At 54.4% G+C, this 13,326-nt stretch overlaps 1 protein-coding gene across 1 annotated transcript in view; it reads right to left on the bottom strand.

Annotated features, from left to right (window-relative positions):
• Window positions 1-611: 611 nt before the first annotated feature.
• The window catches only part of SEZ6 (seizure related 6 homolog), a 45,310-nt gene continuing 32,595 nt past the window's right edge, over window positions 612-13,326 (bottom strand). Inside the window, exons 5-17 of the mRNA XM_065896754.1 lie at window positions 9,363-9,548; window positions 6,144-6,312; window positions 5,845-6,011; window positions 5,073-5,267; window positions 4,701-4,839; window positions 4,393-4,589; window positions 3,601-3,795; window positions 3,027-3,218; window positions 2,743-2,940; window positions 2,426-2,464; window positions 2,065-2,182; window positions 1,878-1,980; window positions 612-1,701 (exon numbers count right to left, since the gene is read on the bottom strand). Coding sequence (XP_065752826.1) covers window positions 1,669-1,701; window positions 1,878-1,980; window positions 2,065-2,182; window positions 2,426-2,464; window positions 2,743-2,940; window positions 3,027-3,218; window positions 3,601-3,795; window positions 4,393-4,589; window positions 4,701-4,839; window positions 5,073-5,267; window positions 5,845-6,011; window positions 6,144-6,312; window positions 9,363-9,548 — 1,931 coding nt within the window. The 3' untranslated portion in view covers window positions 612-1,668. The remainder of the gene's footprint in view (window positions 1,702-1,877; window positions 1,981-2,064; window positions 2,183-2,425; window positions 2,465-2,742; window positions 2,941-3,026; window positions 3,219-3,600; window positions 3,796-4,392; window positions 4,590-4,700; window positions 4,840-5,072; window positions 5,268-5,844; window positions 6,012-6,143; window positions 6,313-9,362; window positions 9,549-13,326) is intronic.

The following is a 13,326-nucleotide window of genomic DNA, read 5'->3' on the forward strand; positions in this document are numbered from 1 at the left end:
AGCCTCATGTTCAGGGGTTCAGTCTCTGATTCCTATTCCAATTTCCTAAGCCTTGCTAGCTGGAAGGAAGCGAAAGAAGAGAGGCGTCAGGCTTCCTGGGCTTTTTCAGCAATACAGTGGCTCAGAGGAGAGGCTTGGGAATGTGCCAGCCTGCAGTTCTGGACCTAGCAAAGAGGAGGAAATGAAGCATCGGGATTGATAAGCATTTGAGTTCCTGGGCTCCCATACCCCTGTGGCACCAGCAATTGGGACCTCTCATTTCACATGCCATCTGTTGCACTGACCTTGTAGGGACAGTAGTCCCTGAAGCACCGGCACGTGACTGTGTTTTTTCTGTTGTTGTTGTTGTATATTTTTTGGCTGCGCCACACAGCTTGCGGGATCTTAGTTCTCTGACCAGGGATTGAACGCAGGCCACCACATTGAAAGTGCTGTGTCCCAACCGCTGGACCACCAGGGAATTCCCATGACTGGTTTTTGATAAAATCTGGAGATGATCAGTTGGTAGGTCCAGCATGCCTTCTGGTCCTAAAGTCCACATCCCATTTATCTCCCACCTTCCTTCCCTCCAAGAAAATACCATCCACCAGGCCATTGCTTGTTTTTTTTTTCAAAAACACCATTTTAATAAGGAAACAACAGAAATAGAAGATTGTTCTCTGGCTGGAGCCCAGACGCCGTATAATACATTACATGTACAAAGTGGCCTGCAGCCAGCTTCTGGGCCTCTCCCTGGGACGCTCTGACCCCCTGTTCCATGCCAAATTCCTGGACCCTTTGACCTCTGCTCCTCTCCAGAATATGCCTGCCCACTCCCCTTATCCCAAAACGCAGTGGCCAGGAGGGAAGCCTGACAGGGGGCTGGGGTTGGGGGAGGGGCTAGTGGGAAAGAGGATGTTTTTAACAGCCAGACTGACATCAGGGGAAGGTCTCCCTCTCTTCAGGGTGCAGGGCTGCCAGGGGAGCAGTGGGATGTCCTGCTTTGGTGTGGAGCATGAGTGGTGTGGCCTAGGGAAGCCCAACCTGAGCCTGGGGTAGAGTCCCTAAACCCTTTAGGATCCCTTAGAATTATTGCCTCCCCTAGAAAGGGATAGAAGGCAGAACTGACCATTCCCAGGGCCTTAGAGAAAGACTAGAGACCCCCTCCCCCCAGGGGGCTGATGTCAGCATGTCAGGACTACCCAGAGGTCATTGTTGAGAGCAGTTTTGGCCACTGGTGATGGCCCTGTGAGGAGCGCCCTGGCACAGTTTCCGCCACCGTCAAGTTAACCCTGCTGCAGGGCGCTACATGCCAGGGCTGGATGGCGGTCACGTGGAGAGAGGCGCTCCCGCTCTGCCTGTGAATTCCAGGCTGGAGGTCCAGGGCACGAAAGAGAGTCAGGAGAATGCTGGTTCTTGATGCCTGTGCCCCAGCTGTGTTCTGCCTAGAGGCAGATGCCCCTGACTTGGACCCAAGGAAGGGCCCTAAGTGGGCAGTGGTACCAAGAAAATAGGCCCTGGGGGGCATTGCAGGCGGGGAGAGCACAACGTTTTGAGGGATTGGTGGCATCTCTTCCCAGGTGGTATGTACAGGAGGTGGAGGGACAGCAGGAAGCTGGGAGCTCTGCTGCTGGGCTGTGAGGCAGGGCTGAGCCGGCTTCCCCAGGCTGCCCCACCTAGATGGAGACTTCATATTCTCTCGTCTCCTGCAAAGGAAAGAGACTGCTGGGAGTTGGAAACTTGTAAAAGGTTCATCAGTCCGTAATCCACCTTCCCAAGGGAAAGGGAAAGGGAATGGGAAAGAGAGAGAGGGCTTGGCAGGACCCTTAGGGGTGTCTGCCCAAGGGAGCATAGGATTGGGTCCTGATTAGGGTGTCAAGCCTGGTATGGGTACTTACTCCAGTCTCGTAAGTCGGATTGTCAAATGCTGACTCCACGGTGATGCGGTCATAAGGGCGGGGTCGTGTTCGGGGCAGCTGCAGGGGGCTTTTCCCCTGGAGCCTGTGTGGCAGAGAAGCCTGTGAGTCAGGAGTGCTGGGCAGGAGTGAGTCAGGGGTGCAGGGCAGGAAGGGAAGCCAGACTCACCTGGAGAAGTAGAGGTACACACCTCCCACCAAGAGCGCCATTGCCACCAGCGGCAAGAAGATGGCAGCTGCGATGTGAGCAGCATCCAGGGTGCTGGAGGCAGCAGGCGCCTTGGCAACTGAAAGCACAGAGGATGGGATTGGGGCAGAGGCCTGGGTCCCACGTCCCCTCACCTCTGCCCAGGGGCATCCAGCCACCAGCTCCCTCTAGCTGGCTGGGGGCAGGGAAGGAGCTTTTTGCCCCGCTAGTCCCAGACCTCTCTCTTTCTCTGCCCTCCCTCCTCAGAGAACCCATGGCCTGGGAGCTGTGAGAACTAGGGGCAGGGAGATTATTTCCCTGGCCCTCAAGGTTGGGGGCTCACCATCCAGGCTGCGGCCGCTGTAGAAGCCATCCAGAGAGGCTGGAACAAGAGGGGAGGGCCAAGGGCAGTGGATGAGCCCAAAGAACCAAACCACTAAGGTAGGGAGTGGGCTGATCATGGGAAGGATTTGTCCAAGGAGAGCCCATCCCAGAATCTGTCTTGGTGTCACCAGGTCAGAAGGATCTGGCAGAGACTGGGGAGACCAAGAATAACAGGAAGGGGGCATGGGCAGAGGGTTCTGGTTCTCAGCACTTGACATCTTTGCCAGAGCAGCCCTATGGGCCAGGCAGAGGTTCCGGGGGTGGCAGGGCACTCACCAGCCCTACAGATGGGTGGGGGGTCACTCCAATGTGAGGGGTGTCCGGGCACACACTTAATGCTGGCCTGGCCCTTCAGCACGTAGCCAGGGGCACATGAGAAGTGGATAGTAGCCCCCGCTGGGTGCAGCTGCTTCTCAGGACTGCGGGCACCATTCTCGGGGGCGCTGAGGCCGTGGCACGGCTTGAGATGTTCCACTGCAAAGCAGGCAGAGCCCAGTGAGGGTGCCAGGCCCCTAGCCTCCAGAGGCAGCATCTTCCCCTCCTCCTCATTTGAGACTTACGGAGACATTTGGGGGGCCGGTCGCTCCACTTGGGGCTGCTGGCTTGGCGGTCATGGCAGGTGAGGATGGCACTCCCCGTCAGCACAAAACCCTGGTCACAGATGTACTGCACAGTGGCCCCCACGGGAAACTTGGGGCTAGATATGAGGCGTCGGCTGTGCTCCACATCCCCAGGGTCATGGCAGGAAGTCACTATGGGTGGGGGGCGATGGGGGGAAGTAGCCCAAGTAGAACTCAGCAAAAGCCAGTCCACGCTGGCTTTGTTCCAAGTCAGCCAACATCTTTATGGCATATGGCTCCACCCCTATTTATTTGCCCCTACCATTTTGCTGGTGTATCTCCTCATTTGCCCCTTCCCATCCATCAGAGTCAACAAATACTGATTGGCCATATACCAGGAACGAAATACTCGGAGTACTTGGCGGATGACCCTATGAGAAAGTATTATCCCATTTCACAGATGAGGAAATTGAGGCTATGAATACCAGTTAATAATGGCTGGAGTCTGGGTCAGAATCCAGGAGAGAGGCTTGTAGGTTGTACTGAGGAGAATATGGGGAACAGGTACACTCACCCCTCTGGCAGGAGGGCAGGTCCTCACTCCAGGTTAGGTCCCACTGGCACATGAGGACACTGGATCCCACCACCTGGTAGCCAGGATAGCACTGGTAAGTGACGACAGTGCCGTGCACCAGCTCAGGCTGCGACGGGCTCTTCCAGCCATTGGGGATCTCAGGCAGCTCTGGACACGTGTCATTACGGGGCACCTCTGGGGGCAGCAAGACACAGGCCGTCAGCAGCACCAAAGGGACTGTGCTAGCCTCCCTGACCCTGAGGGCACTCCGGCTCCTGCCAGTTTGTCCTGGGCCTAGCCTGGCCTAGGCAGGCTCAGCGATTCATGCCTTCCTGCTCAAGGGCCCCTCCTTGCCTGTCCCTGGCATCATTCTGTCTCCTAGATTCCAGGGTTGTCACCTAAGCTTTGGCCTTACTTCCAGAAGCATGTTGGCCAATTCCTCAGGGATTGGCTAGGGTGGGGAAAATTGTCATTTCTGTCAAAGATTGTTAGAAAGGTAGAAACGAACACCTTTCCCCAGTTCCCTATTTCTGTTATGAGGTTCTTCCTGCTGTCTACCCAAATCCCTCCTGCTGCAGCGGAGGCCTGCTTCCTCTCACTGGGCCCTCAGGGAAGAGGGAGAACAAGACTAGCTTCCTGAAGGTGATACCTGGAGTTTCCCAGCTTTCCCTCGTCAGATAAGAGCACTCAGGCTCCTCATTGCCCTGGACTCTCTGACTTGCCACGGTTCGGGGTCTGCATCCTGGCATCCCTTTTCCCCCAGGCAGCAGGGTGGGGCAGGGGCAAGCTCACCAAAGAAGTGGATGACAAAGCCCTGCTGGTAGCCCAGCACTGAGGCCCCGGGGTCCGACTGGAACTGTATGGTGACGTCAGCCATGGAGGTAAAGAGCTTGAAGTGGCCACGGGGCCCAGAGTACTGGCCCAGGACCCGGGCTGTCAGGTCATCCCCATCGTAGAAGGTAAGCACGTCACCAGGGCCTATGCGCAGCCTGTGGAGGAGGACTGTCAAGGAGGGTGGGCCCGGGGACCCCAGGACGGGCTGGGTGAGAGATGTCCCCAGAGCTCAGGAGGTAGCTTGGCCGAGCCCAGCGGGCACTCACACTCGGACGTCCAGCATGATGCGCTTGTCTTCCTCCACATGCACGCCCCAGATGCAGTCCTGCCCACGGCCGTAGGGCTCTGGCCAGTTGGGGGAGAGCACCGCGCCGGCCGAGTCTGTGATCTCCCCACTGCACACAGCTGGAAGGCAGAGGAGACGCATCCCCTCCGCGTTCCCCCCAGTGCCATGTCCTGGAGCTGCCACCGGCCCACAGGAGTGCCTACCCACCGCTTGGAGCCCCCCACCTCCTCCTCAGGGGGAAGCTTGAATCACACATGTCAGAGGGCCCCTGTGGTCCCAGGCCCTGTGGCTGGCTCCCTGGTGCCCACCCTGCTCCCTGCCCCGGCAGGCCCATCTACTGGTGTCTACTGACCTCGGCAAGCAGGCTCTGTCTCATTCCACTGGGGGTCGTGAGGGTCAACGCACTCAATGATGATGGAGCCCTGCTCCAGGGTGTAGCCAGGGTCGCAGCTGAACTCCACGGTGGTACCCACGGGGTAGGAGGGTGCGCTGCTGCTGAAGTTGCCGTATTTGACAAAGGGCTCGTAGCAATGGCCTTGCTGGAAGGCTGCAAACCACAGGGCCCAGCCCAGCTCAGCCTCGGCTGGAGCACATACAGGGGGCAGTTGTCCGCCTACTTCCCTCCCCAAGGCCTTTCTCTTCCTGACTGCAGATGTATGTCTGAGGTTTGGAGCAGAGGGCAGGGACAGCCCAGAGCATCCATCCCGACTGTGTTCAGGAGGCCATCTTGATGACCATTGTATTCCCAGTGCCTAGTTTGTGCGTGGTACACAGAGGGTGCTCAATAAATGTGTTTTGAATAATGAACACATGCATGCACGAGTGGTGCTAGGATGTCTCTTGTAGCAATTCTCCTTCCCTGAGGGTTGGGGCCATTTTTGTTCTTCAAACTCTAGAGAATTCATTCTCTTGGACCAGAGGTCCTGGGTCCAGGCAGGGGTCTCCTGAAAAGATGGAGTAGAATCCTGGACTTCAGGAGAGGGGTAGGGGGAGGGGACCTGGGTGGCTGGTGAGCAAGGGCTGAGTTGGAAGGCGTGATAATGGAATGGAGGCAGAGGGGGAGGGTGTGAGAAGAGACCCCAGGCTCAAGACCCCCACCCCCAGTTAGGTCCCAGCAGACTCACCCTCATAGCGCAGGGCCATGCCTGCAGCCGCACCACTGCTGTCAGTGCTGAGTTCCACAAAGAAGTGTCGGCCGGAGCTGAGCAGGCCCTCGATGGGCAGGTACTCCACCTCGTAGGAATCATACACCGGCGGGGCCTCCACATTGTCCCCATTGCGGATGATGAGCCTGGGCCAGGAGAGCGGCAGCTGCGTGGCTGGTCGCTGAGTTGAGTGGGGTGAGGCCCCAGGCTTGGGTACCATCCCTCCAGCAGCGTATTACCAGGCCAGGCACTGCTATCCCACCAGGATACCCCCTCACCTGTCATCATCCTCTGCCAGGGAAACCTTCTCAAAGTGCAGGTGCAGACGCTGGCCCTCTGGAGCCTCAAGCAGCCAGTGGCAGGTGAGGTTGATGCTGTAGTTGCCCGGGAAGCCGGGAGAGACGATACGGCCCGTGGTGGCATTGCGGATCACTCCACCGCAGGAAGCTGTGAGACAGGGGTGGGACGGTGGGCTGGGCTGGCCAGTGGGATCCTAGACAGCCTAACAAGCCTCTCTGCCCATCCCAGCTCTGTACCTTCTGCACGGGCCAGCAGGGAGCTTGCTTTCATGGCCCTGAAGGTCAATCCTTTGCCCCTGTGACCCTGCTCCAGGCAGCCGACCTCCTAACCTTTCACACCTCTGTTATTCTTCATGTGCAACTCCCTTGGCTAAGGTAGATCTTCCACTGCCTAGCCGTGTGGCCCTGGGTAAGTCACTTACCCTCTCTGCTGACTCCTCTGGGAGGCCGTCCCTGATTTCCCCTGCCCAGGTGAACTTTATTAATACCCCTTACCAGGGTATATCTGCTGCAGGGTATATCCAACCTTCTTGGGTATATCTGCTGTCTCTACCTCAGGTCACTTTCTTAAACCAGTTATTATTGGATATGTCCCTTACCGAGGCCCCCTTGAGCAGGAACCAAGTCTTTTCAGGCCAGGCACAGAGTTGGTATTCAATGTTTGTTGAATAAAATGAGTGAATGGATATTAAAAAAGAGAGTGGGACTAGATCAGGGATGACAAACACCTGGTATGCATGCCATCCACCTCCAAATCTTGTGCCCTTAGCAGGCATTGCTAGCCAGGCGATGGTCTTGAACGCTGTCTGAAACAGCATCACTACCACTGTCATTTCTGGGCTGACCCCTTAGGGCCTTTCCAGCACTGGTCCCTCTGGCCTGGGACCGTCCTCTCTTCCTAAGCAGAGGCTTAGCAGCTCTCCCATCCCCATCATTGAGGGCTGCTGAGTTACTTGGCCACGGGCTCCTGGCAGTTAGATGGGGCCAGAGAAGGAGTCTCAGGCAACAGGAGTGTGGCTGGTTTCAGGCAGTGCTTTCCTCTCCTGGACACGCAGCTCTGGACCAGCTCTCAGAGACCAGGCTGCCATGGCCAAGACCCAGTGCCTTTGTCTCCAAGTGTTCAAGACTGAAGAATATTTTAACCTAATAAAGCTCCCGGGGAAGGAGTTGTGGTGAGTTTCTTCTCCGCTTCTTTGCAGAGGGGGCAGACTCACCTTTCTGCCTGGTCTCAGAACGGAACTGCCCTTCAAATCTGATCATGCCCCATCCTCCACTTAAATTCCTCAGTGGCTCCCTATTACCCTCAGGATAAAGCCCAGGCTCAAGAGGGTGTTCAAGCCCTTTATAAACCACTCTCTCTTGACTCGGCGTCAGCCCTTCCCCGTGCACCCTGTTCTTCAGGTGCACCTCACCGTGTCCTCACGACAGTGCTGCTTCATGCCTCCGCATCTTTGCAGGTGCTGTTCCAGGAATCCACTCCACTTCCCTGAGCCCTAACATGCCTGTCATCCTTCCCTGCCTTCTCCTTGGGAAGCTTTCCTTGTCTCCTTCCTCATTTTGGAGACGCTCTCCCTCCCTTGGATCCCCACTGTGCCCTGAGTTCCCCCCATCACAGCTCCGTCTGCACTGAACTTCCTGAGCTGCCTTCCAGTTTTCCCACCAGACAGAGAGCTCCTTGAGGGCTGAGCCCGTGTCTGGCTTATTCACCTCTGCTTATACCTGGCACCTAGAAAGAGTTTATAGAATGAAATAAGTATCAAAAACCCAAGCTGCCTTTCACGCTGCAAACTAAACATTCCATCTCCCTTCTGCCAACAAGCCCCACTCCACTGGCAGCAATCTCAGACTCCCTGATCACCCAGGGCCAGAACCTGGGAGTCCCCTCCTTCCCCCCATTCCCTCATCAGTGACTCTGGAAACACTTCCCTCCTCTTCATTCCCGAAGTCATTGTCTAAGTTCAAACCGTCTTGCCTGGCTGGCTGCCTAGCCTCCAGACACCACCCGGCTGTCTCTCCTGAGGAATAGTTCTGAGCCCCTCCCTCCCCATCTCACAAAATTTCAACAGCTCCCCACCCAGTGTCTTGGCCTGACATTCAAGGCCCTCCCACTGCCCCCTCCACATGTCTCAGGCCTCAGCCAAACCTGGCTGTTTTCTGTGTCCCTAAATGCTCCCTCACCTTCTCACCTCTGTGTCACTGCCCACATTGTTCTCTCCACTGAAATGTCCAGGGACTTCCCTGGTGGCGCAGTGGTTAAGAATCCGCCTGCCAATGCAGGAGTCACGGGTTCGAGCCCTGGTCTGGGAAGATCCCACATGCCACGGAGCAACTAAGCCTGTGTGCCACAACTACGGAGCCCATGTGCCACAACTACTGAAGCCTGCATGCCTATAGCCCGTGCTCTGCAACAAGAAGCCACAGCAGTGAGAAGCCCGCGCACCACAACAAAGAGTAGCCCCCACTCGCCGCAACTAGAGAAAGCCCATGTGCATCCACGAAAACCCAGCACAGCCAAAAATAAAAAAATAAAAAATAAATAAATTTTAAAAATCAGTTACTATAATTTACCACATCAACAGATCAAAGGAAAAATCATATGATCATCTAAATAACAGCTGTATGAATAGTTAATACAACACAACACTCATTAAAAAAAAAAAAGAAATGTCAAACCTTCAATGCTTACTTCCCCTAGGAAGCCTCCTAAGTACCCAGCTAAGAATGATTGCTTCCCCCTATCCCAGGTCACTCTGTCTCTTCACTGGTACTTTTGTTTTTTGTTTTTTGACTGTGCAGCTTGCTGGATCTTAGTTCCCCGACCAGGGATCGAACGTGGGCCCACAGCAGTGAAAGCACTGAGTCCTAACCACTGGACCGCCAGGGAACTCCCTCTTCATTGGTACTTTTAACTTCCTGCTCTGGAAGCTGGTGACCCATGTACTTTCTTTCACTCCCATTTCCTGGAACTGTGCGCTCCCTGAAGGCACAGTCTCTGTTTAATTCTGCTCTGTATACCTGTGATGCCTCCATACAGTAAGTGCTCAATAAGTGCAGGTTGGGCGAATGCCACTGATGTGTGTGGTCATTTTCTGGCTTCCTTATGGAGAACAAATGAAGGTGCCAGACAGCAACAGAGAGCAGGAATGAGCCCCACACCTCACTCCCCTGTTCAGCTCTGAGTCCCCTGGGGCTACTCACCAATGCAGACAGGCTCCTGAGAATCCCATAAGGGCTGGGTGGCGTTGAGACAGGTAAGGAGCCTGGCACCCTTCAGCTGGTAGCCAGTGGCACAGTGGAAGCGGGCACTACCTCCTGGGTGGAGGCTGGTGACAGTCACGGCTCCATAAGCTGGACGTCGGGGAAAGTGGCAGCTCAGGAGATAGGCTGCAGAGAGAGAATGGGTGATGTGTGTGTGTGTGTGTGTGTGTGTGTGTGTGTGTGTGTGTGTTGAGTGGGCTGAGTCATAGCCAGGGCAAAAGGGGCCTGCCCCAGCCTGCCTTGAGGTGTCAGAGGAAGCATCAGGAATTCCAGAAGAGACTCTGATCCCCTCCCCAGAAGGTGCCAGTGATATTTCTGGCAGCCTGGGCTAGTTACTGGAGCAAGTACAGAGGTGGAAGTTGGAGCCTTGGGTTCTGGTCCAAGCTTTCTGACACTTTTAGGTAAGTTACTTTGCCTTTCTGTGTCCTAGTTTCCTCATTTGTTAAATGAGGTTCAAAATGCCAGCCCACTTACAGGGATATTGTGAGAATAAATGAGATAGTATTTTATTCAGCTTGGTATCCCTGGAACCAAGAAATGTTTATTGAATGACTTGTAGATGTGAAAGAACTTGAAATAGAGAAAAGCCTATACTGATGTAAAGTACTGATATTATGTTTCCTATAGGGGACAAATATGAATTACAGCAGGAAACACTTAAGTCAGAGACAGTAAAAGCGTTCCTAGTATTCACTGAGAAATGCTAAAAAGCTTGATGGCAAGGGCTGTGGACTTTAAAAACGGGATGGGTCGAGGGTGGCAAGGCAGGACACGCCTTCAAGGAAGTTGTGGGAGGGACAAGTTGCCCTGGAAAACTTGGTAACTTTTAGAACTGTCATACCAAGTATGACCGAATGGTGGCAGCAAATCCTTTAAAAAAAAAAAAACCGGCCAATCCCAATCGAGTGCCAAACTGGGGCCTTAGCTAAAAACAGGGGTCAGGGCTTGGGTCTGAGAGGTGGTCAAGGAGAGGGGCTGAGTGAAGAGTCTGAGCTATAGTCTGCAAACCCTGGGAGGTGGTGGGAGAGATGAGGACCGTCTAGACTGAGGAACCACTCGTGGGTCTTGGGGTGGAGGAGGCCCACCCTTACTGATGGTACTAGGTGGATAGGAAGAAAGGTCCAGGCAGGGACTCTACAAGCCTCTGTGTGCCTTTGTATGAATATAAGAAAAGGCTGCCTCTGGGCAGACGAGGGTCCAGACACAAGTTTTGAGATTTTCACCTGTCCTGGTCTTAGTTACTAGGTCTGTGAAAGGGGGAGATGATTCCTCCTCATCCGTCTCTCACAGAGTTCTTAAAAGAATGGCCAATGAGTGATTGCTTGTGATTGGTAGCCAGTATGGGGCAGTGCTTAGGAGGTGGGCTCTGACGTCAGACTGCCTGGGTTTGAATACAGGCTCCCCTACTTGCTGTGCCACTCTGGGCAAGTTACATAACTTCTCTGTGCCTCAGTTTCCTCGTTTACCCACCCATTTGGAGTTTGCATCCAATGTTGTTACATGAGAGGTTAAGTGAGGGGATATATGTGCAGTGTCTGGCACAGAACAAATACTGCACACACCAGCTCGCTGTTATTGTTTGTAAGTTTGATTAATAAAAGCACCTCTCATCTGCATGCACCTTCCAGCCTCTAAAGTGCCTTCACACTCTCCTTACTTGATGTCTACAACATGCTTAGGAGGAAGTTAGGGGTTATTAACTCACCTTCAGGTGAGGAAAACCAAGGTTCAGAGAGACTGAGGGACTTGCCCTGACCACATAGTCAGTCAGTGGTAGAGTGGGTGCTCGAAACTCCTGGCCCTAGAGCCCACTGCTTTATATCTCCTCTTTCCCACCTGCTTTCCCACATGAAGTAGAAACCTGGGCTCAGGAGTCAGAGAAACCTGAGAGTAATAATGAAGGCTGTCTTGGGTGGTTGTTCAGGGCGGCCACTCACAATGATCTGGGGAGAAACCCCAGGCTGGGATGGGATGGGACACTCTACCCAGAATGGAGGGGGGAGTGACACTGAGGGCAGTCTAGGTCATGAGCCAGAGGTCGTGCTCAGCACTTGTACTTCCATCTTCCCCATGAGTTCTTATCACAGTTCTGGGAAGGGAGGTCCCCCCTTTCACAGATTAGGAAATTGGCCTGGGATGAGGTGAGAGCAGGAGGCTGGGGGTGGACAATGAAGCCCCCAGACTCCATGGTGGGTAAAGTGCCACTTCCCAAGACGAGCTTCCTCCTGTTGCCATGACGACTGTTCCCGGGGAGCCTGCATCACTGAAATCTGTTGAGCTATTTTCTCCCTGGCATCTGTTTCTGGGGCCAAGTCCAGTGCCAGGAATATTCAGGAGGGAGGAGGGGGATGCCTGGCAGGACATTCTACTTCCTCACCCTGCCTGAGGTTGTGGGAGGGGAGTTGGAATTTGGTTCTGCAGATGAGGGCCCAACCTTATGATCTCCAACATTATCTTGGATAGCTCTGACAGGGGTGTGGGTACAGGGCCCCTCACCCCCTCTTCTGGCACCCTCTTTCTCCAGCCCAGGGAGACGCGCGTATGAGCACACGCTCCTGTTCCCATCTCTGGGATCAGGGCTAATTACAGCCTATAATTAGGGGAATTACACTCATTAAGGAAAGAGCTGATCATTGACAAAAACTGGGCGAGGAGGGAGGGCTTCTGGGAACTGAGAAAGAGGCAGGACTGGGCTAGCTTTCCCAGCCCCTCCTTGGGGTCTGCACCCCTCGCCAGGCCTCCAACTCGCTGCCTTTCAGCCACCTTTGTCTGGCCCAACAGAGAGAAGGTCTGGGGGTTTGTGCAAAGGAATTTGCAGCAAGAGAGAAGGTTACCGTGGTATGATTATGCCCACTGCTAGGGAGGATTGATGAGCCGTTAGGGAGGCTGGTCGGGCTGCCTAGACGCTCACCCTTGCCTCAGCTGGCCCCTTGCCTCTGACAAGCCCCTGGACAGCCCCTGATGGCCACCAGGCTCCCTGTTGCCACACCAGATTGCTCCCCCAGTTTAGGTGGAGAGGCCAAAAAGGGGTGAGTACTCCTTAGGGGAGGGGTCCAAGCATCCCCATCTCCAGAGGAGTGATTGTGGCTCCTGGCAGGGCTGCGGAAGTGGTCCCTGACAATGCAAGCCAATTGTTCATGTCAATCATTTCCCCATTAGCACTCCCCAGTCTGAAATGGTTACCTTGTCACAGCAGTGCAAGGGATCAAGAAGACTTTGGGGAAGAAGTGGCCAACAGGGATACTGATGGGAGAGCGATAGAGTCCCAAACCCCTTTTCCTCCCTTTCCCATCCTACTAGCTCTTTAACATAGTTCCGGTTTCTTTCTGGATGTGTGCTAAGCCCTTGACATGCACCATTTTGTTTCATCCCTACCATGACTTTGTGGAGTAGGTGTTTTGGACTCATTTTACAACAGAGGAAAAGGAGGGTTAGAGAGGTCAAATGACTTGTCCAAGGTCAATAGCCAGTGGGAAGGAGATTCAGACACAGATGTGCACATATCCTGAGTCTGTGATTTTCCTATTACATCATGCCACTCTCCTATTTCCAGCGGTGTTCTGAGCTGACTGGGACATGGCCAGGTGAGGCAGTTCAGGAAGGCCAGGTTGGTAGCTAAGGACCTTTAGATGGTCACTATCAAGCCCCTTTGACCTCGACCCCCTTGCATTTGGGGAGAGGCCTTCTATTGTTACTGCCTTTTAGGTGTCTGCCTCCTGAGGAGATTCTGAACTCCTTGAGGGCAAGGACTTGGCTGGATCTTAATACTGCCAGTCTCTAGCACAGGCCTCGCAAGGAGCAGATGCCTAGGATAAGTTTACTGACTGAATGAATGAATGAGTGGCAAGGGACACAGCTGGGGCTGCCTGATCCTGTGTCAGTCCCCCTTTGAGACCAGTTCTCT

This window comes from Phocoena phocoena, chromosome 19 (assembly GCF_963924675.1).
Source record: "Phocoena phocoena chromosome 19, mPhoPho1.1, whole genome shotgun sequence".
Lineage (NCBI taxonomy): Eukaryota > Metazoa > Chordata > Mammalia > Artiodactyla > Phocoenidae > Phocoena > Phocoena phocoena.